The sequence below is a fragment of the Equus przewalskii genome, chromosome 13, assembly GCF_037783145.1.
Source record: "Equus przewalskii isolate Varuska chromosome 13, EquPr2, whole genome shotgun sequence".
Lineage (NCBI taxonomy): Eukaryota > Metazoa > Chordata > Mammalia > Perissodactyla > Equidae > Equus > Equus przewalskii.
In genome coordinates this window covers 49,858,224-49,883,989 of record NC_091843.1, presented here as the reverse complement: position 1 = coordinate 49,883,989, position 25,766 = coordinate 49,858,224, and the positions used below count along the sequence as shown (strand labels likewise).

Sequence of the window (25,766 nt, the reverse complement as noted above, 5' to 3'; positions counted from 1 at the left end):
CTTCTCAATACTTAAGAGGATAATTATTAAATTAGTCCCAAGGATAGAGGTAAGTAAAATTCATATCTATTCTTAATAAGGAGCTCAAGTAAACTTTCCTGACGTTAGTGTTCACAAACCCAATAATTTAGGTTGTATTTTGATTATTCTTTCTCTTCCATTTTCTTCTTTGTTTCTGTTAAATGGAATATTATTTAAATATTCCATCTCCTCTTGACTGTTCCATAACTAGAGGACGTCTTATAATTTCTCTTCTCTTTTGTTTTTTGACTGTCTTAAGGCAATTAGAACCAGTGATTTTTCAGCATTGTTGAATGTTTGGCTCTATGATATACCATATACATAAAATATAAACCGTTTTCCTTGGATTCTGTTCGTCTCAAAGTCAAGTCCATTTGAGTCACTGATCAATCAGGGCAGAGTTTCAGGCCAGGACCAGGAGTTAGCTTATAGTTTTAGCAAGACTGATTACTCAGACTTCATCAAGATCCTTCAAATACAAGCAGCAAAGTAATGGGCAATTGTTTTAAAACTATGATTGTATTGGTTCTATTTTTATTTATAGTGAAGTTAGTATATTTGAAAAGGTGTACTTTGGGGTTTGCTAAATATTCATATTAATTGTGGTAGTCATTCATCAAATTAATAACAGAAGGCCACTGAAAAATCATTGAGATCCATTGGTTTGGTATAGTATCAGCATCAGTGTTTTTTTCAGAGTAATCCCTATTTGCATTAATTAGTGAAGAAATGCCTATTCTGTCAAAACTGGGTTTACTGGTAGAAAGTTCAGACATGAATACAGATGCATCCCCCTTCTCTGTGCAGCCCGTTCCCCTATGTATAGGATCATGGCAGCAATCTGTTGAAAGTCTTAACTTGAAAGGTAGTTTTTTCCCCTAAGAATATAATTAGCCAATTCATTTTTTTTTTTTTTTTAAGATTTTGTTTTTCCTTTTTCTCCCCAAAGCCACCTGGTACATAGTTGTGTATTTTTAGTTGCAGGTCCTTCTAGTTGTGCTGTGTGGGGCGCTGCCTCAGCATGGACTGATGAGTGGTGCCAGTCTATGCCCAGGGTCCGAACCGGCAGAACCCTGGGCCACTGAAGCAGAGCGCATGAACCTAAACCACTTGGCCACAGAGTGGCCCCCCAATTCGTTTTTAAGCACCTAAACATTTCAGAGTGTATTCTGAGAGCAGCTACTACACACCAAAAAACTGCATTTTACTGTTTTTTATTTTGATTTAGCAGATTGACCCTTCTTTTATCTCTACACCAATGGCCCAGTTAGTGGAGCTGGGGCTATCGAAGCTTAAAGACGTTCCTAAAAAATGAGAGCATTAACCCCAAGTGCACTGAATTCCCTGAACATTGTGCATTCTCCTGCTCAGACTAGAAGTGGGCATCTGCTGTTTAATGTAATTAGTTTCAAAGGGAATGTCAGATCAGTCAGATCAGAGGAGTTTACTCTGACCCAAAAACCCTCATCAGAAAATATCAGTGAGACAAAACAAGAAAAGTTAGTGCGGTTGAGAAGCTGCTTCTCATTGCATTACTCGGTATTCAGGGGTGTGTTTTTAAGTTCTATTTACTGTCTGGCTCAGTTATTTTCTTGTTGCAAAATTGTGCTCAAGACAAGATTGCTCTAGCAAGTAGCTGTTTTCCTCTTTCAAAAATGAAGACATGGTGGGCTGCGTAAAAAAAGAAAAAAAGAAAGAAATTAGAAAGCGTTTGAAAAAGTGTACTGAACAAGGCTATTTCCAGTTTCCCTGTTTATCCTCATTGACGTTTGGCTTATAATGAGCTGTAATAAAGGGATCAAAGGGGGTCTTATTTGAGTAGCAGGATTGGTTTGACACCAAATGGCAGCATCACTGCTCTGTTTGGTTTATTTTTCCCAAGACTTAGATGAGCAATCGCTTATTTTGTTGGTAATTTGTAAGCCCCATCATCTACTCATGACCTCTTTGTTTATTTCGCTGTCATCCTGCTTGGTTGAGTGTTGCTTGCATACCTGGCTACACCTTGGCTGTGCTCCAGAGCTCAAAGGAGGGCTGTGGGCCCACCTCTAGCCAGAGGGTGAATGGGAAGCAGCTGACCCTTGAAGGACCAGAAGGTTGTTAAAGAAGGAGCTGCCAAGAACCCTTCTGAGAGAGGGTGCATCCAGGAAATAGTGCAAGACCTGGGTGCTCAACTCACCCGCCCCAAGGGGCAGACTGTCCACCTTGGAGGATCTTGGCTTAGTGTTGTTCAGAAGGGCAGCAAGTTGTTTAACATCTCAGAATTAGTTTTCTCACCCATAAAATGCTCTTGATCTTATCTATGTCAAAGGCGGTTGTGAGGATTAAGTGACCCAGTATATGCGAGGCCACTTAGCAAGCCGTAAAATATTATACAGGTATTTGATGCTGTTTTTTCTTAGGAAATTCCTTCCTTAATGTCCTACTTGTCTGTAAGTCCTTACGTTCTCTAGCAGCTGGGCCTCCAGCTGCTTTTGGTAAAATGTTCGCTGCAGTGGCACTTGTTACCTCCCCAAGCATAACTTTCCATCGGAGACTTCAGTTATAAAATTTATTTTTAGATTAAGCCAAAATTTGCCTTGTCAGCATTCACCTCTGTTGCATTCTGCCGCTGGAATAACCCTCATACATTCAAAGCACTGTCTTGGATGCAGAGGTACGAGGGTGAAAGAGGCAGACTCAGTCATGCCATCTCGGAGCTGGAGTTGAGAGGACAAAAACCAGGTAAACATATAAATGCAATAATCGCAGGTGATATAAGGGAAACAAATAAGGAAGCAAGAAAAAGGTTGTCAGGAAGGGAGAGTGAGGGCTTAAGTGTGAATGGTCAGGGAAGGCACCTCTGAGGCGACATTTAGGCTGAGACCTAAGGCTGAGGAGGCTTAACCATGTTGAGCATGAGAAGAAGACCGAGAGAACAGCACATGCAGAGGCTGTGGGTGGAGGGAGCGTAGGCACATTTGTGGCTCTGAAGACACTGTGGCTGCAGCTTTATGAGCGAGTAGGAGAGGAGCTCCAGGTGACACTGATAGACCAGATGTGGAAGGTGAGGGAAAGGAAGTTCTCAGCTTTGGCTGCTGGGTGGATGGTGCTGTCATTTGCTGGGATGAGGGAGGTGATGGAGGAGGCCGTGGCAGTTTCATTTTAAGGAAATACTGAGTTCTGCTTTGCACATTTTGAATTGAAGATGTCTATAAGAAATTCAAGTTGAGATGTTAAATAGGTATTTAGTATTATGAGTCTGGAACCCGTAAGAGAGGTCCAGCCTCGAGATGTGAATCTGCACTTCATCAGCTTAATGGTTTTAAAATCCATGGCACTTGGTATGATTAGTCAGGAATGAGACTGTGAGGGAGAAGAGGGCACTGGCTATGCCTTGAAAAATCACAGCATTTTGAGGTCAGGTAGAAAAGGAAGAGGCAATAAAAGAGAGTGAAAATGAGAAGGAGAAAAACCAGAAGAGTTGCAGAAACAAAGAAAAGAGTGTTTCAGGAAGTGGGAGAGTGGTTGTCTGGTTGAGTGCTGGCTGCTTAGAAGTTGAGTAAGGTGAGGACAAAAGTGGCCATTGAATTTAGCAACACAGAAGATATCTGTGACGTTGACAGGCTGAGAATGGTGGAAGCCAAAGCCAGTTTGTAGAGGATGGAGTAATGGGTGAACTGGAGATAGGAAGGGCAACAGCATCTGTGTCTTAAGAACTTTTGCCTTGAAAAGATGCAGAGAAATAAGCTGTGTCCTCTGAGGGACTTTTTGGTTTGTTTATTTTGTTCTGTTGTTTTAAAATCAGATACTAGAGCATGTTTATATGCTGATAGGAATGATTCAGCAGAGATGATAGAAAGATGAATGGATGGAACTACATAGTGAATAGGCAGAGGAGAGAAGGATTATAAATAAGTGAACAAATATTTGAGAAAGTCTAGAGGTGGGCTGAGAGCCAGAGCGTAACTAGAGGAATTAGCCTCTCATACAAGGAGGGGCACTTCCTCCACTGTAGCAGAGGAAGAAAGAGAGGTGGATGGAACACTAATGTAGATAGAGTAGGGGGGGTGAAGATGAGGGACATCAAGTCTGTGGTTGCCCTCCAGGTGATTCTGATGCTGGCTCCAGTTTGAGAACCACTGTTCTAGAGAAAAGTAGCAAGACAATATTTTGTGGATAAGAGCTTGAATTTAAAGTGAAACCAGTTTGTGTTGTGTGATTTTCTCACAGTGTTGAGCAGCTTGAATTGAGGCATGGGTAAGAGATGCTGGGATTCAACCAGAACTGTGCTGTCCTGAGTAAACTGAGGGAGGGGGGCTGATGGAGTTGGAGGCATTTCAGGGCCTCATTATGATGGTAGATCATAGAATCTTAAGCTGGACAAGGAGGGCAGGAAAGTCAAAGGGGGCTGATGGAAGTGGGAAGGCTCCAGATCAATGGGTTGGAGGTCCCACTGATGGTAAAGGGGCAACGCCATTGCAAAGAAGGGCTCTGTATAGCAGAGCTAGTTCATGTCTGAGCTTACTGGCCCATAAAGATTGTCTTTGAACATCTGACTAACTGAGTTCTGTGTGAAAATCCATAGAACAAATACTCTGGCCTGTCTGCATGTATTAAGAGGCCAGGAAGTTATAGCTTAGTTGGATTGCATACGAAGTACAAGCTTTTTTTAAAAAGCTAATGATGACACAAGTAAAACCATATAAGAAAATGTTTCTTTTCTTTAAATCAGATACTTAAATTATTCAGCTTCTGTGATAGATTATTTTTGTTCATCTTATCCTACTACTGCTACTGCTAAGAAGAGGAAGAAGAAATAGTAATGTTTATTAGGTGCTTACAGTATACCAGGCACGATTGCAGTTTCTTTATAAGCATGAGTCTTACTTCATCATGATTACAACCTCTGAGAGAGACACTATTTTTGACCCTATTGAAGCACAGATGACCTGAGAAACTTTACTAAGATCAATTTTAAACGATTTAAGTAAATATATGTTTGGAAGTGCATACAATTCTTATCAACTGAAACTACCTTCCTATCACTTCTCGGTAACTATTAAAATAATCGGTGTAGTTTTCACTTGATCCTTGGCTGCCCCCAGGTGACCACACCCAGCTGAACCTTAGGGCAATGTGGCGTAATGGTCAAGCTTGGCGTGCTCTGCTTTGGCAGCCTGGGTTCACGGGTTCAGATCCTGGGCACAGACCTACGCCAATCATCAGCCATGGTGTGGCACTGACCCACATATAAAGTAGAGGAAGATTGGCGCAGATATTAGCTCAGGGCTAATCTTGCTCAAGCAAAAAAAAGAAGGAAGATTGGCAATAGATGTTAACTCGGGGCTAGTCTTTCTCAGCAAAAAACCCAGATTTGTTGGCAGAAGATAGCAGCATGCCTGTCATCTGCTCCTGAGTACCTCCCTGGCTCCCTTTCCAGGGCGTGGTTGGGACAGGCTGGGGGCGAGGGGGGTTGAGTAGACCACTGCTTAGGCTGGTTGGTCTAGTCAACTAGTGTGGTTAATGCATAGGCCTGACCAGCTGTCTAGGTTGCCATTCGTTGGCCCCTCTGTTGTATTTGGCTGCACCTTTATGCTTCTCCTTCCTCTCTGTGTAGCCCCAGTCATGTCCGTCTCCTCAGTAGCCTGTGTACCAGGCACTGCCATGGGCAAGGAGCAGAAGTGAATCCAAAAATATTATCTTTGGACTCCAGAGGCACGTCTTCAGCTGCAGCTGCTGCTGCTTTTTAAATAAATTAGTATTTTCCCCTCAAACTTAGCTAAGAGCTTCAAGATATAAACTTCTGCTTGAAGATGTATATGGTCATTTTAACTTGCTAGAGTATCAGTATAAATCTTTGCTCTCTTCCTTTAATTGTTCCTAATAGAAAGCTGTTAAAAGATCATAAAATCTGTGATTAAAAGGACCTGTTAAAGTAGAATTATATTTTCTTCAACCAGCCAGTGCTAGATTATTCCCTATGGATCATTCTACAGTGATTTGGGCAATCCTTTGTAAAATAAGTTTAATGAAATACTTTCCATGTCCACAGGGATACTGTCTATGATTTGTTTAATAGACCCAATTTGGTAGGATATTTTTCTGGGTCATCAGCTTACAGTTTTTCTTTGTTGAGTCTCATCGCATTACCTATATGCTTGATTTCTTTACTGTTCCATAATATGTGTTCTTGGCACCTGCTGTGTTAGGCAGACAAATTTTTCATGAATTGGTCCTTTTTTTGCTTTTTGTAGACATCACAATGTATGTGTAAACCTAACTGCTCTTTCATTTTTCATATGCTGTTAGTTATGGACTTTTTTTAAAGTAGTAAGCTAAAAGTAGAGCATCGGGGTAGGTTGGTTATTTCTTCCTCCCTCCCTCCCTTCTTTTCTTCCTTCCTTCCTTTCTTTAAGTATTCTACCCAGTACTAAATAAGTAAATTAAAAGTGGAATAGAGTTGTGTTTTTTTCTTTTTTAAGAAAATTATTTTACTCACTACTCTGCTCTATGAGCCCAAAACAGGACTTTACCATCTGCAGAGGCATGAGGTCTGTATCAGGAGGGGTTTGTGTTCTATGACAGATTAAAGCCCAAATAAAAGGACTTAACTAAAATTGAGGTTTATCTTTCTCAAGCATATTACTTTTTCAGGCATTGCCGGTTGTAGGTAATTGTGGGTTTTGGTTCAGTGTCTCAAGATTATCAGGGATTGGATCTCTGATTCTTTTGGCCTTTGCCTCATGAGCACGAGATGGCAGCTGAGCTCTGAGATCATGCTCAAGTTCCAAGCCAGAAGGGAGGAAAGGGGTGGAGAGATGGGAAGAAGATGAGGGCCAGCGGAGACTGACTACTCACTTTTAGGGAGTTTTTTGATCTTTCCTACCTAACGACTTCCACTGACATCTTAGTGGCCAGATCTGTGTCACATGGCAAGGAAATTTGGGAACTGTTGAAGGAGGGGGTTGTTATTGTCATTGTTTTTTGTTATTGCTATTTGCTTTGTTTAGCTTGGCAACTTGCCACAACTCCGAACAGAATTGGTGTTCCATTAATAAAGAAGAAGAGAAGAATGGCTCTTGGGCAGGCAACTGACAGTCTGTCCCACAGCCTCCAGTGGCGGAAGGCAGGCAGAGAGTTCAAGTGTTTCTGCTTAACTGTGGAGTAGGTTTCCATGCACTCGTTCTGTTCGTGCTTCCTGGGAATACCTGGAAGTCTATCAGAAGCTGGTATAATCTGGAAACTCCCAGGAAAGAGTCCATGTTCATTGTTGAGTGTCAGTCCCTGAATAAACATCTATAATTTAACTCCAAGTTATGGGAGGATGTATTTCGGTGTTAGGTTTGGGAGAAGGGCTAGAGTAGGTGTGTTCTTCTTTCCATGGACTCAGAGAACAGGTTCCTACATGGACTTACTGTGCGGTGATGAGCAGCCATGTGCATAGACGCCTACTGTCTCATCTTTCTTGTTATTGTGTTCCATCTCCCTTGGTGTCATCCCTTTGGGCTACTATTAACCCACCTGTGTGTTTTATGTGAACTGTTTCATTGACTATATATTTTTTTTTTTTTTAAGATTTTATTTTTTCCTTTTTCTCCCCAAAGCCCCCCAGTACATAGTTGTATATTTCTCGCTGTGGGTTCTTCTAGTTGCGGTATGTGGGACGCTGCCTCAGCGTGGTCTGACGAGCAGTGCCATGTCCGCACCCAGGATTCGAACCAACGAAACACTGGGCCGCCTGCAGCGGAGTGCGCGAACTTAACCACTCGGCCACGGGGCCAGCCCCTCATTGACTATATTTTTTGTTGCAGCCCAGAAGTGAAGGGCTTCTTCCCACCTTTCTTTATTATTTTCTACAAAGATTTGTTTTTAAGTTTAGACTTATGAACTGTTTCCACAAGGGTCACTTTTCATTCTTTGTGTCATGTCTCTGAGCACTTGCTACTGAATCTTGAAATAAGTCTGTCTCACTCTGTAGCCATTTCCTGCTAAGTGTTCTCATTGAGTACCATACACTGTGAGCTTTGCTATCCAAGGTTCTTAAATTCATGTAAAACATCTATTGCATAACTGGAGCATTTAAGCAGGAGACTCGATGCTGGATAAATGTACAATGGTGTTGGAGGTCTTCATTTAAAAAAAAAAAAATTGTCCAGTAGTCTGTGTCTTAACTATAGTGCAATAAGAATGTGTGTACCTAGGAAGGCGTACTCCATCAAAACTACACCACATGAGCCAGCTGTGCTGGAGCCAGGTCAGAGTGTACCATATGCAAAGAAAGAGAAGGCTGAATAAATCAGAGGAATAAACTCAGTGGTTGGGGGAATGTTTAAGGGACTTGAGAGAGCAAATTGTTTTCAAGCACTTTAAACACTTTAAAAACATCAATTTATCAACATGCAGAGGCTATGCTAATTGTAAATCTTTCATTAAAAATCAGTCTCCTGAGGCTGTCTCCAGGCAACCTCTCACCAGCCTAGTTCTGATTACTATTTCTTCTTTAAAGTAGTAAGACAGCACTTCCATACGCATATTCCATAGTTTGTATTTAAATTAATCTTACCCCATTATTTGAATTACTAAATCAGTTTTAGTTTACTTTTTAATTCACTGTTTTATTCAAATATGTTAGTCCCCTGATCTTCGTTTTGACTTACAGGTAAGTAGCTTGTTTAAATTGCTTTTAGAATTTGGTTTTTTTCTATTGGATCATGAAGAAAATGCCTCATAAATTCTGGTGTTATTGGTAATGTGTAATTGAGTTACATTGTTATTCAACATATGATTAGGTAATTTAAATGGATCAAAAGTGTATAAAATGGGGCCGGCCCAGTGGTGCAGCAGTTAAGTTCAAACACCCCACTTTCACAGCCTGGGGTTCGCCGGTTCGGATCCCGGGTGCGAACATGGTGGCACCGCTTGTCAAACCACGCTGTGGCAGGTGTCCCACATATCAAGTAAAGGAAGATGGGCATGGATGTTAGCTCAGGGCCAGTCTTCCTCAGCAAAAAGGAGGATTGGCAGCAGATGTGAACTCAGGGCTAATCTTCCTCAAAAAAATAAAGTATATAAAGTGTGGCTTTAAAGTACTTTATTCAGTCAAAGAAGAATTGAGTTGGTCAGAGATTGTCAAATAGATTTTGAAATATTATGAGGCCAGATCCTTTTGGATATTGCTTTTGTTTTGTTTTCAGCTTTTTTGATATAGAGATTAGTTTAATACAGAGACTAATGAAATTTATTGCCTTTCTTCTTCTGGGAGTCTTTACATACTTGTGAAAATTCATTGAGATGTTAAGATAAATTTAAAATCCAAGGAAAATCAGGAATGTGTTTTAAGGGAGCCAGTTTCAATGTTTCCCTTAAATCTATCTACGAGATAAATTAAATTTATAAATACAGTAGAAAGATATATATTGGGAAAGATAAAGTATTCCAATAAAATTCAGTAAGAAAAGAACTAACCTATGTAGCACAGTGCTGTTGTACATGCAGTAAATGTCAATAAATATTTAAGGAATGAATGAATGACTCAGTGAATTGATCTATCACTTAATCGGTAGTTTTGAAGCTAGAGAGACCTGTCTTCTGAGTTCCTGACTGTCCCCTTATCCTCTAAGACACCTTGCACAGGTGATTTAGCCTTTTTGAGCCCCAAATTCCTCAGATATAGAACTTGGATAATGATGGTCTCTCACAGTTTTGAAAATTAAATAAGATAAAGAGCCTGGCACAGAGTAGGCATTAAGTAAATATTGTTGTTATAAATCACATGAAAATTGTCATATTTGGTAGATTAAATTTGTTGAAAGTTAATATGACTCAATCCGCTATTAATCATCACATCACATAAAATGATTCTGTTATTTCACAAAAAAAAGATAACTGATGGGCTGGCCGTGTGGCCAAGTGGTTAAGTTTACACACTCTGCTTTGGCGGCCCAGGGTTTCACTGGTTCGGATCCTGGGCACGGACATGGCATTGCTTGACAGGCCACACTGAAGCGGCATCCCACATGCCACAACTAGAAGGACCTACAACTAAAATATACAGCTATTTACTGGGTGGACTTAGGGAGAAAAAGCAGGAAAAAAACAAAGATTGGCAACAGTTGTTAGCTCAGGTGCCAATCTTTAAAAAAAAGATGATAAATCTTAAAAAAAAAAAACCTCAACCTGAGGGTTTGGGGAAAATTTCCTAAGGGAGGTCACACTTGAGCTGAGATTTGAAGGATAAGTAGGAGTTGGCCAGTTGAAAAGAGGTGGGAAGGGCATTTCCAATAATAGAGATACACCCTCTGTAAAAGGATAAACTAGGCAATGGCAGACTATTTCAGTAGTGTTGTTTGAATAGATTGGGTCTTAGTGGCTCATATAAACTCTTTACTGCCCTCTACTCAGAGACTTAGGCTACTGGCCTATGACTATATGTCCCTATCAAAAAAATGAGCATAATACTCAAATATGTGCATATTTAATAATGTTATATGTATGTACTACTATAAATCCATACCTTAAAAATTAGAAAAGATAGATTTCTTTATTATTAAATTTAAAATAAATGGAAATTCTAATATTTGGTTTCCTGAATCACAATTAATTATGTTGCTTAACCCCCGACATAGACCATTTGCCTATGAAAAATACACTGAGCATGGACAAATGCTTCTCTAAAGCTTTCCAGCTGTGTTTTATGAGATTTTATGGTTTAGAGTTTCAATATCTGTATGGTCTTATAACCCCCAATCTAAAAAGTTAAAATAATCATTGGCTCAACACTGAATATATCCCTAGGATCTTGGTCAAGGATCTGCTTCCTAGGAGCAGAAGCAGAACCACTGGGAGAAGATAGGCTTTGAGTCTGGCCTGGCCTTCCCACAGGTAAAGCTCTGCTGCAGACGAGCTCATGACCCAAAACTACAAAACACAGAAGGAAGTAAACGGGCATGAGTGAGAGTCAGCAGACACAAAGTAGGTTTAAATCCCAAGAACTTCAAGTAAAAGGACAGTTTAATGGAAACCTCAAATTAAAATGTCTAAAATAATTGAAGGCATAAGAAAGATCAAGAATCTAAGAAAACAGAGCAGGCAGATTTGAAAAGGAACCAAATATGAAATGAAAATATAGTCATTAAAATTAAGTCCATGGATTGATTAAGAAGCAGTGTAGAGACAGCCAAAGAAAGGATTTGATGCGTGGTTACTGGATCTGAGGAACACTACTGCTGTTCCAGTTGTCGTCAGAATACAAATCACATGATGTCACGTATACCTAGATACCCCATCTACCACCCATCCGGGTAACACCACTCACCGGCCTCCAGATCCACAGAGGAGAAAGAGCAAAATCCTTCATGTGACCCGGAAGCCCCACCAAACCTCCCCAACTCAGGTCCTCGGACTTAATTGCTCAGTTTCACTGTTTCCTCAGGCACACTGGCCACCTTTCCGTTTTTCTAATGCTGCACTTCCACCTTCCACAGGCCTTTGAACATGCTGGTTTCCCATCTGAATATCCCACTCCCTTTACCCTCTCAGCCCATTCAACTCCCAGCTCAAGGGCACCTTCCTAGGGAAGCTTTCCTTACCCCACAGGGTAATAAGGATGCTTTGTTTCTAACGCTTAAAGAAGCTACCTCCTTCCCTTCAGGTACTTGTTTCGGTTTGTAGTCTCACACTGTTTGCTGTGGTGTGAACACCATCCATCTTCCCCACTAGACTGTAAGTGCTGGGAGGGCAGGGCCATGTTGGTTTGGCTAACCATTGTGCCAGTGGTTGTACTTAGTATGTATTAAATAAATATTTTTTATATGCTTAGATTTTCCAGAAACATACAGAACATAAATTTTGATATTAAAATAATTCAAAAGATAGTTTCTGTTGTTCCATGGTTAGTTTTGTCTTTTTAGCCATATTATCAGAAATTATATTTCTTCTTTCAAATCTCTCTTACGCCAAATTACATTATTTCTTTGCTCAGATTGTTTACTGTTTTAAACAGGTCCTTGTCAGCATTCAGCTTTTGGTGCAGCTCCTCAGATTTCGTGCAAGATGGTCTGTAAAGCCCTGAGACACCATAGCAGTTTGAATTCTATGAATAGTGCCGTTTTTACTGGGCACTGAGTAGACGTGTCCTGGGATTGGTGTTACACACAAAAAGAAGGCTGCATGGTGCCATGAGTTCCTCAGAAGCACATGTGATTTTTATTTTTTAGGTGGTCGTGAGCCTTCTTAGATCTGTTTACTGGCTGACTTTTTAAAAGTGTTCCTTTGGTAACCTTACTGTGGCTCACTATTTGGAATTGCGAGCAAGTGCTGGGCAGTGGGGAAGTGGAAGACCGAGGCTGCAAAGCCTCTGTGAGCTGGTAAGTTTCGGTCCCAGAGGACAGTGACACTGTGGCCCACTTTCGGCAGTGAAGAGGTATTGATTTTTCTCCCTCCCTGCTCTTAGCTGCGCCTCTGCAGTAGGTATGGTTTGCAGCATCTTTCCTGGGGAAGAGAGGAAAGACTGTCATGAACTTCATCACCCAACCATCAGACCTTTCAGACCAAACTGGATGGAATAGGAAAAGGGCTTCATTCAGTACCCTGGCTTTTGTGGCAGACGTTCCCTGCGGTTTGTAACAAATCTTGATGGACAATGGGAAGAAATGTGGGGATTTTTTTTAATGTTTTGGAAAGGGAGTGAAAGGATCAAATCAGTGAAAACAACGCAGCTTTGTGCAGTGACTGTGGAAGGTTAGCAAAGTGGTCTTGTCCAAGTTTTCAACACGATGTTCCGTGCCTGTTATAATTGGCTGCTAGGTAGGTTTGGACCTAACTAGAATGCCAGCGTTCGATTTCGCCGTGTCCTCGGTGGAGATGTGTCACCGTTTATGCTCGCCTTAGTGACAATTTTCTAAAATGGAAACTCGTGGGAAATCATTACAGTGTTTATATGTCTCCCTTGTCGGACAGTGTTATCCTGTGATATTTTACCAGTGTTTTCCACTGCATGATGGCATCTAGCGAAGGTTAAGGCAGAACAGGTCCCTCTGTAATTTTGTGACTACATTTTACTTACCGAAGAAGAAAAGATAACTGACAATTAGGTATTTGGGATGTCACGGAAAGGACATGTGCAACTAATCAATGGCATCCTTTGGGAACATGATTTTATAAAACTGATAAGGTAGAAAAATCGGGATTTTGTGATTTGTGTTACATGATGATAATTGCACCTCTTCAATAAAAAAGACATTTCTCCTGGAGTACACACTGAGCTTGCAGGGGATGCTGGTAGCAATGCTGTTGTTTTTCTGCCCTATTCAGGGAATTTTTTTGTAAATGTTTTTGTAGAGTATGAGATTTTTTCCAGACTTCTTTTAGAGTGATATTTCTGAAGGAATATCCAGTCTGTCTTAAGGAAAATCATTTATTTTTCTGAAAGTGAGTAAGACTGTATAAAGAATAATTATTTTTTTGCTTCTTAGAAGGTACACGATTGCCCAGTTTTAATGTTTATCTGAGTTAGATGTAGTAATGGCAAAGTCTCTTACAGAGTGCATCATACACTAGTTATAGTTCTTTAATTTAACCCCATTTCCTGTGTGCATCTTAATAATAAGCTGGGTTTTATACTTCCTAAGTGATAAATTGGTTGAAGATTTCTTCAGTGAGTTTTCCTGTTAATTCTACAGCATCTCCAATCTGCATGTGCATGAAAGAGCAACTAAAAGACTTTCAGATCCCAGGTTATATAGACGCTCTTATGCCTACTCTTCCCATGCATGTGCCACTTTTGCTAGTTGGTCGGTTTGTTTTGTGTGTGTGTGTGTGAGGAAGACTGGCCTTGAGCTAACATCTGTTGCCAATCTTCCTCTTTTTTGCTTGAGGAAGATTGACACTGAGCTAACGTCTGTGGCAGTCTTTCTCTATTTTTTGTATGGGGGATGCGGTCACAGCATGGCTTGATGAGCAGTGTATAGGTCTGCTCCTGGGATCCGAACCTGCAAACCCCAGGCTGCCACAGCAGATTGTGCACACTTAACCACTAGGCCACCAGGCTGGCTCCTAGTTTTGCTGGTTTTATTGCACAGGCTTCAGTTAGAGAAAGACTCCTTCTCTGCTGGTTTGGACAGTACTTTCTTCTTGTTCCAGCAACTTTGAAAATCGCCACCCTCCTTCACAGAATGGTTGGTTAACTTAAAGACCACATTATCTCCTTGGCCCTCTACTGCCTCATTCCATGCTTGGTACCCACTATCGGGTGACCTCTTCTTGTGGAAACTATCTTGAATCTTTTAGTTATTTTCATTGCTTGCCTCTAGCTCTTCCTAAGTTTATTCTTATTTCTCTTTCTTTGGGGGCTAGATAATGTTCCGTTAAGTGGAGTAAGAGGATTCCTCAGCTCATTTGACACTTTATGGAGCAGCACTTCTTGCTGACCTACCACTTGAGACCAACAGCACTTGTACACAAACACTACTCTCCATCTTGCATCTGGATAATTAATTCTGCCTCTTATAATATTTGACTTGGTACTTATACCTGTAAAAGTTAATTTATTGGGATTTATTTCCAACTTTTTCTCCAACTTATGTTCATTTTGAATTATGAAGTTTTAATGCATAAATTAGTTTCCCAACCATGCATTCCAACTTACATCCGTGTCAGAACTCTGCCATCAGAGTTATTAGTTAATCAGCTTGATAGCACTAGACCTGTGACCCATCACTGCCTAGTGGTTCAAAATGCCCCTAACACGTGTGGCATATAGTGCCTCATCAGCTGTCCTCTGAGCCAGCAGTAATGGGAACCCTCAATACCATAGGTTGTTGAATTCTGGAGTTCCATATAGAAGATACAAAAGCCATGAATATGAACTACTTTCTTAATTTGGTCCAGCAGTAGATATTGGTTGATCAGAAAGAAACCTTCACCAGGGTAGCCTCACTGGCAGGCAAATATTTTCAGCCACAGCCCAGAGCTGAAAGCACTAATGAATGCCAGTAGCAGGGCGGCCCACGCTCCAGCGGGGTTCTAATTGACAAAGAGGTGGAGAACTGAAGCAAGAGGCCAGCGCGGCCTTTGGGGAGCCGGCGCACAGCACAGGCCCAGCAGTGCTTCAGGCGTCAGGCCAAACGAAGAGTGTGCCCAGCAGCGTAACTGCCACATCGGAGCCAAAAACGGGCATCCTTAGCTCGGCTGTCAGGGGCCTGTGAACCCCCTGCCACGGCTGGCACAGTTATCTATGTATGTGTGTTTTTTAGCAAGCAAGATTCTCAGCTCTCATCCGATTTTCAGAGGGATCCATGAATCACAGAGGGCTAAGAAGCTCTGTTCGCTAGATGGACAGTAATCCAGACTTCCAAAACCAATAGAATAGATTGTTGGGAATTGATACAACAATAAGATTCAAAGGAAACAGAATTAACATTTATCGAATGCTAATTTTGTGCCAGAGACTCTTGAAGACATCATCTAATCCTCACAGTAACCCTTTAAGGTAGGCAAAGGAGGTGTTCGAACCCAGGTCTTGCTCTAAAGCCATATTCTTCCTTCTACGCTGCCTCGCGAAAGAATGAAAATGGCAAACATTGAAGATTAATCAAAACTAAAGATAAGCAAGCTAAAACCATGGAGAAATATGATTTGATATTAAAAAATGTCATTTATGTACATTTTTAAAATAGCTTATCTATTGAATAAAGTTGGGTGATTTAAACCAGACTAGGGTCCCAAGCATGTGGGATGGCCCAGGGTGCAGCTTCAAGAAGGAGTTCTCCTTGAGCAAAAGCTTTTCAAGAAGCTGAAGAAGATGTGAATGGAACAGGTGTGAGGCCCCACTTCACTGTTGGGTCTCTCATGGAATGAAATCATGTGTTTATGAGCCAAAAGATTTGGTTGAACTAATTTAATTTCTCTTTTGCATCTCTGGGCTAACTAATAACAGTCATGTCACTTGTACATACTTTATTAAATTAGGCAAGTTCTACTATATTACCCTCTATCTCTGTGCCTAAGTATTAATTATTTTCTTAGAAGCCTTCTTAGCAGGGTTTAGAAAATACTCCCACCGTAGAACTAAATGCTTAACCTAACTCCCTGAAGGGGCTTTCTTTATAACTGTAAATCCTGAAATCCATATTGGTCATGGCTTTACAGAAAATATTATTTGAGAATATTCAGTGAACATTTAACAACAGTGCTCACAGATTTCTGGAGTTTTCCATATTTCTTTTTTTGTCAGTATGTCTTACCTAAACAATGTAATCATCTATTTGAATACTCCGTGTGAGAGGCTGAGCAGGATTAATTCTTGTCCTGGTGTTGCAGTGTAAACAGCTTTTTGCCTGTCTTTTGTCATTAATGATCATGCTGTAGATGTAGCCGGTGCCTTGTAAGCCAATCTGTCAAGGCAAATAAACAATTCACCTTGTTAAAATTCCCTAAATCTTGCATTAATAAAACCAAAGTAACCCCCTGAACACTCAAGAGATGTCTTCCTCCATGCTGCAGTGATGGATGACATGTCTAAAGATCCTGGAAATTAAGTAGTTCAGGTCATTAAAAGTGTCCCACACTTGTTATTGATTTAATTTATTTTAAAAGGTGGGGGTGGAGATAAGAGTGTTACCCCCACCCCAATTTTTTTTTTTCAGTCTGAGAGCTACCACTTGTACACATAATTAAAACTATTGCTTGGGTGAATAACTCTGTATTTGTTACAACATTAAGCTTTGTTATTCAAATAGGTATTATATCATCCTCTTAATCAGATATCTAGAAGTAAGTAGATAATCATTGCAACTTGCGTTATGGCAAAAATTCTTTGGAGCTTCATGTGTATGATGATTCCTAGAACCTTTGAGTTCTGGGTACTGAAATAATGACCGTCTGGCCACCCCAAATATTTCCTCAGGTAGATAAAAATTTAGATGAAGGTCAAATGGTTTGAAGAAAATTAACTGAAATAGTAATGAAAGTATGCCTCTGGATAGAGGAGTTTTTTTCTTTATTTTATGAGTTTTTTATTTTCTAGTTTTATAATCAAGAAAAGAGTCAACGTTTTAGATGGATGGATGGGTCAGTGAGTGGGTGGGAAGATGGATGGATGGGAAAATATTTAGAGAGTAGTACAGTTTTTCAGTTTTATATCACTACATTCTAAGGCAAGTTTAGGTTATGTGTGTGTTTGTTTACTTGTTTGTAGCTAATTTTCTCCACCAGCCCACACTCTGCTGGACTTGTAATATTCACTGCCATATCTCAGTGCCTAATATAATAGATGCTCAGTAAATATTTGTTTAATGAATAAAGTACAACCCCAAGTACTTTCCTTTTCTTCTCTTTTTTATTCCTTAAGCCTCAGTGGTACAATGGGCTGTGAAAGGACTAGTAAGAGCTCCAGACAGGGCTGGCTCTCCAGACGACCGGTCTCCAGGGCTAGAACAGCAGGAAGAGTGAGCGCTAATGTAGTGGAGGTCAGCCTGCAAGGACTGGAGACCTATGTGGCTGCTCATTCCATTTCTGTGTCCTGAACTGAGTTACAGTATTCCAAAAGCCTGGAGAGACGGGATAGCTCAGTATGTAAATTATGGCTAAAAACAGTACATTATATAGAATTATGTATGTATAAGATTCATATAACTTGACCTTACTTTTGTCATTTGTTATGTCCCGTATGCGTCACCTTGCAAAACTGTTCTTGATCAGCTGTGTGAGTGACATTTCACATCAATTCTCATTGTTCTTTAAACAGCATGTGCTTACCAGGGAAAAAAAGTCATGGTAAATTATAAAAATAACCCTTGAGAATAGTTATATTAATTTCAGAGATTATTGTACAGTCTGCTTTTTCCATGATCTTTGTAAAAAAAAAAAGGGAGGGAGGGGCAAATGCACAATCAGTTCACACACTCTAGCAGACTTTTTAAAAATAGATATGTATAAAAATGCACTCTGTAGTTCTCCATTAGATTTGTCCTTAAAATTGCATAATCTGGATATCTGAGAACTGACATGGTTATGCCATTATGCTGCTTTTTAGCAGAGCTCCCTAAATGGAAGAACTCTATAGATTTTTTTTCAGTATATATGCGGATTTACACTTAGTGGTAAAGTTGTTACTGACCCTTTAAGTGGAGCCATCGAAATAGCAGTAAATGTCAGTTGATCCTAATGCCGAAACAGGTGAGAGCTGAGGGATCTTGACTAAATCTTCCAGTTAAAAAAACCATGTATAGTATTTCCTAAACAGCAGTGGTCTCTTGTGGATATGCACACACACACACCAGGCCACTTTATCACTCAGTAAAGAAAATCTGATGTACATATCTTAGCAGTATTATTGATGTTCCCAGGGTTTTTAAATACTCTGGATTAGAATCACCATGAAGGCAGGAACTATGTCTACCTGGTACTCCACTCTCTTGCTCTCTAGTCAGCATCTGAAGTATAGTAGATGCTCCGTAAATGCTGGTTGGTGAAAGAATAGATAAAATGGAGCATTTGCTGACACTGAATAGCGTTTGTGCCAGCCTGAATTCTTGGTGGGTAAAATGGGGACCACTCCTCATGTTGATTGTGAGGAATGATGCTGGTAAGAACTTTGATGGATGGTTATGACTTTTTGAAATAGTTCATTTGATTGATTGCCTAGCAAACTTCCCTTTCTATTCTGTTTTCTACTTTCACAGGCTGTCATTTTAGAAAATGAAGAACTTCCCAAACTGTTTCTTGATTTCCTAAATGTGCGACACTTGCCCTCTTTACCAAAGGCAGAGAGTTGTGGGTAAGAATTGTTGTTTATGTATTGGACATGGATTTTAAGTTATTCTCCAACCACTTACTGCCATAAGAAATAGCCCAAGTGGTGCCAGAAGGGCCAGCCTAGCCACGCCCATTCTTTTGGCTTGGGACAGCACGCGCTCGCCCCCTGCTTGTAGTCAGAGGAATTCCTCCTAAGTCCTCATCCCAATATTACTGCCAAATGGCCAAGGCTCAGTAACTCAGGTTTAGACTTAAGGAATTGACTTTTTAAATTATGCTGTTACATGGAGTGATATTACATGATGGGAATTATGAATCTAAGATAGCCTGTTTAGAGACTTATTTATTTGTGGATACTTGATTAAAGTCTATATCCCCTTGGCAGATATATTTATATAATTTTAAAGCTGTAAATTACCTTAGAGATGATTTTACCCAAATCCCTTTATTTTAGAGTTGAGCAAACAGACACAGGAATTAAGTGCCTTTCCCAAGATCTCTTGCCTTGTAGCTGGCAGAGCCCAGGCCTTCCGGCGTAAGCTCTTTCCCCACTGTCCTGCTGTCTCTCCCTGACGAACTTCTGAATGTGGGGCTGCAGATCCTAATCTCTGTCTACCAGGAACCAGACCTTCGATATCCTCAGCAATTAGGAGAAGTTCTGAAGAATTAACTCTGAAATAAGCCACTCTCCCAGCTCTGGGGAGCTTGACTTGTGTTGGACTGGCCTCCGAAGGCTCAGCAACATCCCTGACACATTGCATCCACTTGCAGAGAAACACGTCTTCACAAACTCTCTGCAAATCCAAGCAGGGCAGAGGCTTTTATCCATTCTCTTGCTGCCTCCAAACCTGCCTGAAGGACCACACTGACTACAAGACGTTTGAGCTAACCACACCCAAAGTCCTGTTAAACCCCTTCCGTCTGCTGGATGAGAAGCTGCAAACACCTGTCACACAGCTCTCACCGGCAGTGTTTACTTAGGACCCCTTTCCACTCACCCCAGAGCACAAATTATACAGCTCACCACAGAATATGCGTTGTCAGTGTGTCCTGTTCCAACTTGTGTGCATTTACTGGGAGGTCGAGCTTCATATTTGGTTGTGTATTTTTAAGAAGAGATGTTGGGAATAACAGTGAGTGAAATCTTTTCTCCATTATATAAGCCCAAAAGTGAAACCATAGGATTTTGAAGTGATCTTCAGGAAAATTGCAATTCAGGCATATTGCAGTGTTAAGATTCTTTAGAATGAGGCATCAGCCATGCTGTGACTCTGTGAAAACACCTGATTCTCTTTTCAAAATCTCTCCCATTTGGAGCTGTAAGAATACTGGCTGTTTTTCCCTTTGTTGGCATAAACATTGACTCAACTTATGTGGTCTTTTTCTTTTTCTTTAAAAATTTTTAGATCTTTTGATGAGACAGAATCCGAAGAGTCAAGGTAAGAACTAATACTGGTCCATCAGGCATTGTACAAACCAGGACTAGGACTCTGGCTGTGTTAACTGTTTAATTACTGTGGAATAAATGTTTCAGGTCATGCTTTTCTTGAAAACCTTCATTAGGAAATTGATTTTAAGATTATAAATATTTGATCGGAAGTTCCAGAAGTAACCAGTTACATCTAGGAGAGAAGAAAGAAGAGTCCTCTATAGTTTCATACAAGTAATAAGGATGTTGTTTTATCAATCATCATACTGCAAGATTTACAAAACAACAGCACTTTTCAGCAGTGATTTATTATATAGATTGTACGTTTGCTTCAACTTCCACAAAGAAATGTTTGGAAGATGAGCGCGGTGCTGGTTTGTCCCTCCATCTCTGCTTGCTATTATTCACCCGCACCGTTAGATGCGTAAACCTTGAGATGTCCCTGCACAGCAGTTTGATCCCCTCAAAGCTAGTTTGTAGTGTTTTCTGTTTACCGTCGTCCCCTGATGCTGACATGCCTGTTCTTGACCTTTCCAGCAAACTGTCCCACCAGCCGGTTCTGCTGTTCCTCAGGGATCCATACGTCTTGCCTGCAGCCAGCGGTAATCAAACCTGTCATCTGCTAACAGCTCTTTACTGATCTGACCCTGCACCACATAAACCGCGTTTTTAATACAGGTCTAACAGAGTGACATTGGTCCAGGGCTTAATAATCTGCCAATAAACCAGTGCTCTTGGTGTAAGAGACATTCAGAATTTTAATTGGGGCAGGCCTTTCAGGAGGAAATGTAATTTTTCTTTCTCTCTTGCCAGGCTATTTTGAATTAGAGTAATAAGGAGGAAAGATATTTATTGTCTTTAATCTTTTTTAGCAGTTATTTTGGCCTCTGCTTGTTTTTATCCAGATACGAGGGTTTGAATCCGAGGCTCTGGCATTTTTTAAAATGCTTCTTCCCCAAAGCTGTGTATGTGCATTGCATGTGTACCCCCATTTCCATTTAGATTATAGCATCTTTGATGGTGAATATATATTTTTAAAAGTAGTCTATTTAAATACAGTGAATTAATTTAAGTATAAATGTAACCAATATTTTAGCCTGAGTCCTTTCTTTGTGCCAAGAAATTTAAATTAATGTGTCCCCTCTCACAGTGTTCTGTTATGCAGCTCTTCATAAGTACATTCTCCAATATTATCTCATTTAATTTCCTTAACAACCTATGAAATAGGCGGAGCAGGTATCATCAGTGGCTAATGAGAAAATTGGAGCCCAGGGAGGTCCTGATTTGCCCAGTCTCACATGCTGATGGGTGGACCCTGGTTGCCTAATTTCTCCTTCTGTGCTCTTGGCGTATACAGTCATGCATCACTTAACAACGGGATACATTCTAAGAAGTGTGTCTTTAGGCAGTTTTGTTATTGTGCGAACATCATAGAACGTACTTAGACAAACCTAGATGGTAGAGCCTACTACATACCTAGCCTGTGTGGTAGTGATTTTATGGGACCTCTGTCATATATGTGGTCCATCGTTGTCCGAACTGTCATTATTCAGCACATGGCTGTAGTGAATTTTCAGCCTTTGTCTCTGAAAGTAACTAAGTAGATAGCAACTAAATAGCAATAGGTAAATTATCTGTTGAAATCATTCTTACATTCTGACAATAAAGCCTTATGACCAGCAAGAGAGAGGGGCTGTTCTCTGTAGCAGGGATGCGTGTACTCTGATCACCCACTTACCTGTCAGTTTAAGGAAGGCTGGCCAGGATGCAGCCCAGCTCCGTTGAGGGACCATTCCTAGCACCCTGATCAGAGACAGCTGCCTTCGAATATGGTCTTATAGTATTTTTCCTGTAGAATCCTTTCAGTGAGGAATAATTCCTGTCATTAGCATTTTCTTCCCATGTTTAACAAATGCACATGTTATAATAGTTGATACTATGTTAAGAAAATGTTACATTTAAAAATATTCATGATGTAGCCTAGTCTAGATTAAATGGCTAATGTTTTATAAAGTATTCTTTTTCTTTTTTCTTTTTTTTTTTTTTTTGCTGAAGAGGATGTTCCCTGAGTTAACGTCTGTTGCCACTCTTCCTCTTTTTTGCTTCAGGAAGATTCACCCTCAGCTAACATCTGTGCCAGCCTTCCTCTATTTTGTATGAAGAACACCACCGAAGCATGTCCACCAACGAGTGGTGTAGGTCTGTGCCCAGAAACCGAACAAACCTGGGCTGCTGAAGCAGAGTGCCCTGAACTTAACTGCTAGGCCACGGGGTCGGCCCTAAAGTATTCTTAATATCTTTTAAAAATGGTTCCACAAGTACTTTTTCCAGGTATTGTTTGTGCTCAAATAGTTCATGCATTTGACTGAAATTCCTACAGAAGTACAGAGAGTGGGATGATCGCTGTGGACTAGAATAGCCAGGATGCTTTGTAGAAGAAGAAAGGTGTTTTATGATCCTTAAATCCTATTCATCTAGCTTTTTAAGCAGCATGTGCTATGCACCTGGCTTGGCAATGAAGAACAGGAGAAGCTTTCTGGGTTCTTTCATCGGGGTGAATGTCTGGAGCTAGAAAGATTAATAAGTATGTACCATTGGTAGAATGTTGGTGTGGATAAATGACTTGCACAAAAAGGGGACTCCTGCTTGAGAGTAAATGAAAATCATGGGTTTGATGGACAGCATGGAACCAGGTACTGGAGACCCGGTCACTAGATCTGTCTTCCTGGAATTTTGGCCAACCCAATTTCATAAATCAGATTCTTATTGTCTTAGAAGTATTATCCAGGTGGTATATTCTTGCAAATCTTTTGTATTTAATTTAAAGATAAATTTTACTTGCATCACATTTTTGTGTTATTAGATTTCTTAACAAAATGTTGAGGTTACTATTCCAGAGGATACTGAATATGGAAATATCTTCACAAGTATAGGGGCACCGACAAAAGTAGAGGAGTGTTTGTCTTTAAAGTTCTGACAGTTAAACACTATCTTCTTATTAAATGCTAATAATCCAACGTTATTCTCTTAGTGTATGCTTTTTGGCCTTTGGTTTGATTTTTCTGGGAAATTCAGAACAGCTCTTGCCCAGGTGCCCAGTGACTGCAGAGTGGCTAAACTCTACGGACATTTTCCAGTCCTCCTCTTACTTGACCTCACATCAGCCTTAGCCACTGTTGACCACTTTCTCCTCCTTCAAATACTGTCTTGTCTTGGCTTTTCCCCTGTTCTACTGTACTTCCAATCTCTGGCAGTTTACCCGAAGGCTGTCATAGACTATCCCCTCTTCTCATTACACTTTCTTTTGAATAATCTTCTCCTTGCTTGTGACCTTGGTTACCTTGTGTATACAGCTGAGTCACAATATTGTATTTCCTCCCCAACTGTCTCTGTGAGCTCCAGGCCCTTACATGGCTTACAGGGCCCTCTGTGGTCTGGCCCTGGCTCGTGTTTCTACTGGGACCCCCTCACACACTGCTGCAGCCACACTGGAATTGTTTCTGGGCCTCACGTGTGCTGAACTCCTGTCCCCATCAGGGCACTCGCTGTTTCTTCCTCCTTGAACCCTCTTCTTGTTCAAGAAACAGTTGCATTGCTGGCTCTTTCAGCTGCAACTTCAGAGAGCCTTTGCCGACTGCCCTCAGGAAGCCTCTCAGAGTCCCTCCACCCCATTCACCATTTTTTTTAAAGGTTCACAGTAAGTGTTTATAAAATAAATGACAATAACAGCAAAACCTATCCTAAATCACTTTCCCTCTCATCAACTCTCAGTGGAAAACAAAGGCAAGGGAAGTTTTCTGAGTAATTCAAGCAATAATGGACATTGTATTAAATCATACCTATGGTGAAGCCAAGTCATACATACTCCATTTGGAATGGGACTGATGAGAAAAAAAAATGACCTCTGATTGTCTCAGCATTGGTCACTGGTTGGTGGACCTTGTTATAAAATACGTCTGTCCCATTCACTCGAATCAGAGCACCCTATTTGCTTCTTTCATAGTCATGATCACAAACTTTGTTCCCTTTTTTGTCTCTCTTTCTGTCATATTCACCATCTAAATCTCCAGCATCCAGCATCTGCTCAGCATTTGCTGGACAATAAATACCGGGCCTTGGCGTGGGCTCTTCCCTCCACCGGGAATGCCTTTCACCCGGACTCCCTCATAGCTGGCTGCTATGCCACTTCGTTCCAATGATGCCTTCACAGAAGGGTCTTCCGCCTCGCCTTCCTGTCCCCTTTCACCCTCTGGCCCCATGCCCAGTTTTATATTTTACCTTGCCCTGAAGTCACTGCTTGACCTATAATTGTGCTGTAGAATTACCCAAAATATTTAATGTTATTTTGCTTTTTTGTCCGTTTTTGCTGAACTTACCTATTTGAATCCATTTAAGCTAAATATGTTTATGATGTACTTTCATTAACCTTCAGATAGACTTTTGTATTTTAGGTGGCAAAGGAAAAATGCATATATGCTAATGCATGTAATGTTTGGGCATTTTACTAAAAATTAATCAACAGCTCCATTTATGGCTATTGGTTTCAGTGCACTTCTCTGTGGGAGAAATTCATTTAGAATTAAAATTAACTTAGCTAAATCATTGCTTTTGTTTGGGATCTAAATATACAGGTTTAAGACCTATTGCAAACTTTTAAAGATAATGTTTTATGAAAAATTACGTTACTAAATGTTGGATTAAAGCAAACACTAGGAAATTCAAGTGTCATCAACCAAAAGTAAGTGAACACTCATGTATTAGAGATATTTTTAAAACATATTTTGAGGGCCGGTCCCGTGGCCAAGTGGTTGGATTTGCACGCTCTGCTTCAGCGGCCCAGGGTTTTGCAAGTTCGGATCCTGGGCACGGACATGGCACTGCTCATCAGGTCACCCTGAAGTGGCATCCCACATGCCACAACTAGAAAGACCCACAGCTAAAATATGCAACTATGTACTGGGGTGATTTGGGGAGAAAAAGCAGAAAAAAAAAAAAGATTGGCAACAGTTGTTAGCTCAGGTGCCAATCTTTAAAATAAAACAAAAAACATGTTTTGGCAGCCAGCCCAGTGACATAGTGGTTAAGTTTTCACGCTCCGCTTCGGACGCCTGGGGTTCATGGGTTCAGATCCCAAGTGCAGACCTACATACCGCTCATTAAGCCACTCTGTGACAGCATCCCACATAAAAAATGAAGGAAGATTGGCAACAGATGTTAGCTCACAAGCAATCTTCCTCAGCAAAAAAAAACAAAAAAGACCCACCTATTTTGTTTGTTTATTCATTTGCTTGTCTCCATGACTAGCATGTAAGTTCCATGGCCTGGGTGGGAACTGTTATTTACTTATAATCCCAGTAATTAGAGAGTACTTGGTACGTAATAATAGCTGGTACTTACCGTGTGCCAAGCTTAGGTCGAAGCATTTTGTCTCACTCATCAATTTTTACGACAACCTGTCAGGTAGGTACTATTATGAAATCCCTCCCTAGTCACGTCGAATCCATCACCACTCTGGACTTGTTCCAGTCTGCTCTCGGAATGGCAGCCAGAGTCATCTTTTCAAAACACAATTCAATTCTCT

The 25,766-nt window shown here is 40.6% G+C and overlaps 1 protein-coding gene across 20 annotated transcripts in view; it reads left to right on the top strand.

The window, feature by feature from the left end:
• The window catches only part of SNX24 (sorting nexin 24), a 141,699-nt gene that overhangs the window by 113,309 nt on the left and 2,624 nt on the right, over positions 1–25,766 (top strand). For 14 of the 20 annotated variants that reach the window (XM_070569424.1, XM_070569439.1, XM_070569432.1 and 11 more), the window contains 3 exons: positions 18,684–18,778; positions 20,163–20,195; positions 20,723–20,787. The exons of 2 other annotated variants lie outside the window; for them this stretch is intronic. In XM_070569424.1, the coding sequence (XP_070425525.1) occupies positions 18,684–18,778; positions 20,163–20,195; positions 20,723–20,787 (193 nt within the window). Of the gene's footprint in view, positions 1–18,683; positions 18,779–20,162; positions 20,196–20,722; positions 20,788–22,293; positions 22,517–25,766 lie in introns of all 20 variants that reach the window. 4 more of the 20 variants (XR_011525171.1, XR_011525169.1, XR_011525172.1 and 1 more) reach the window with 2 other exon arrangements.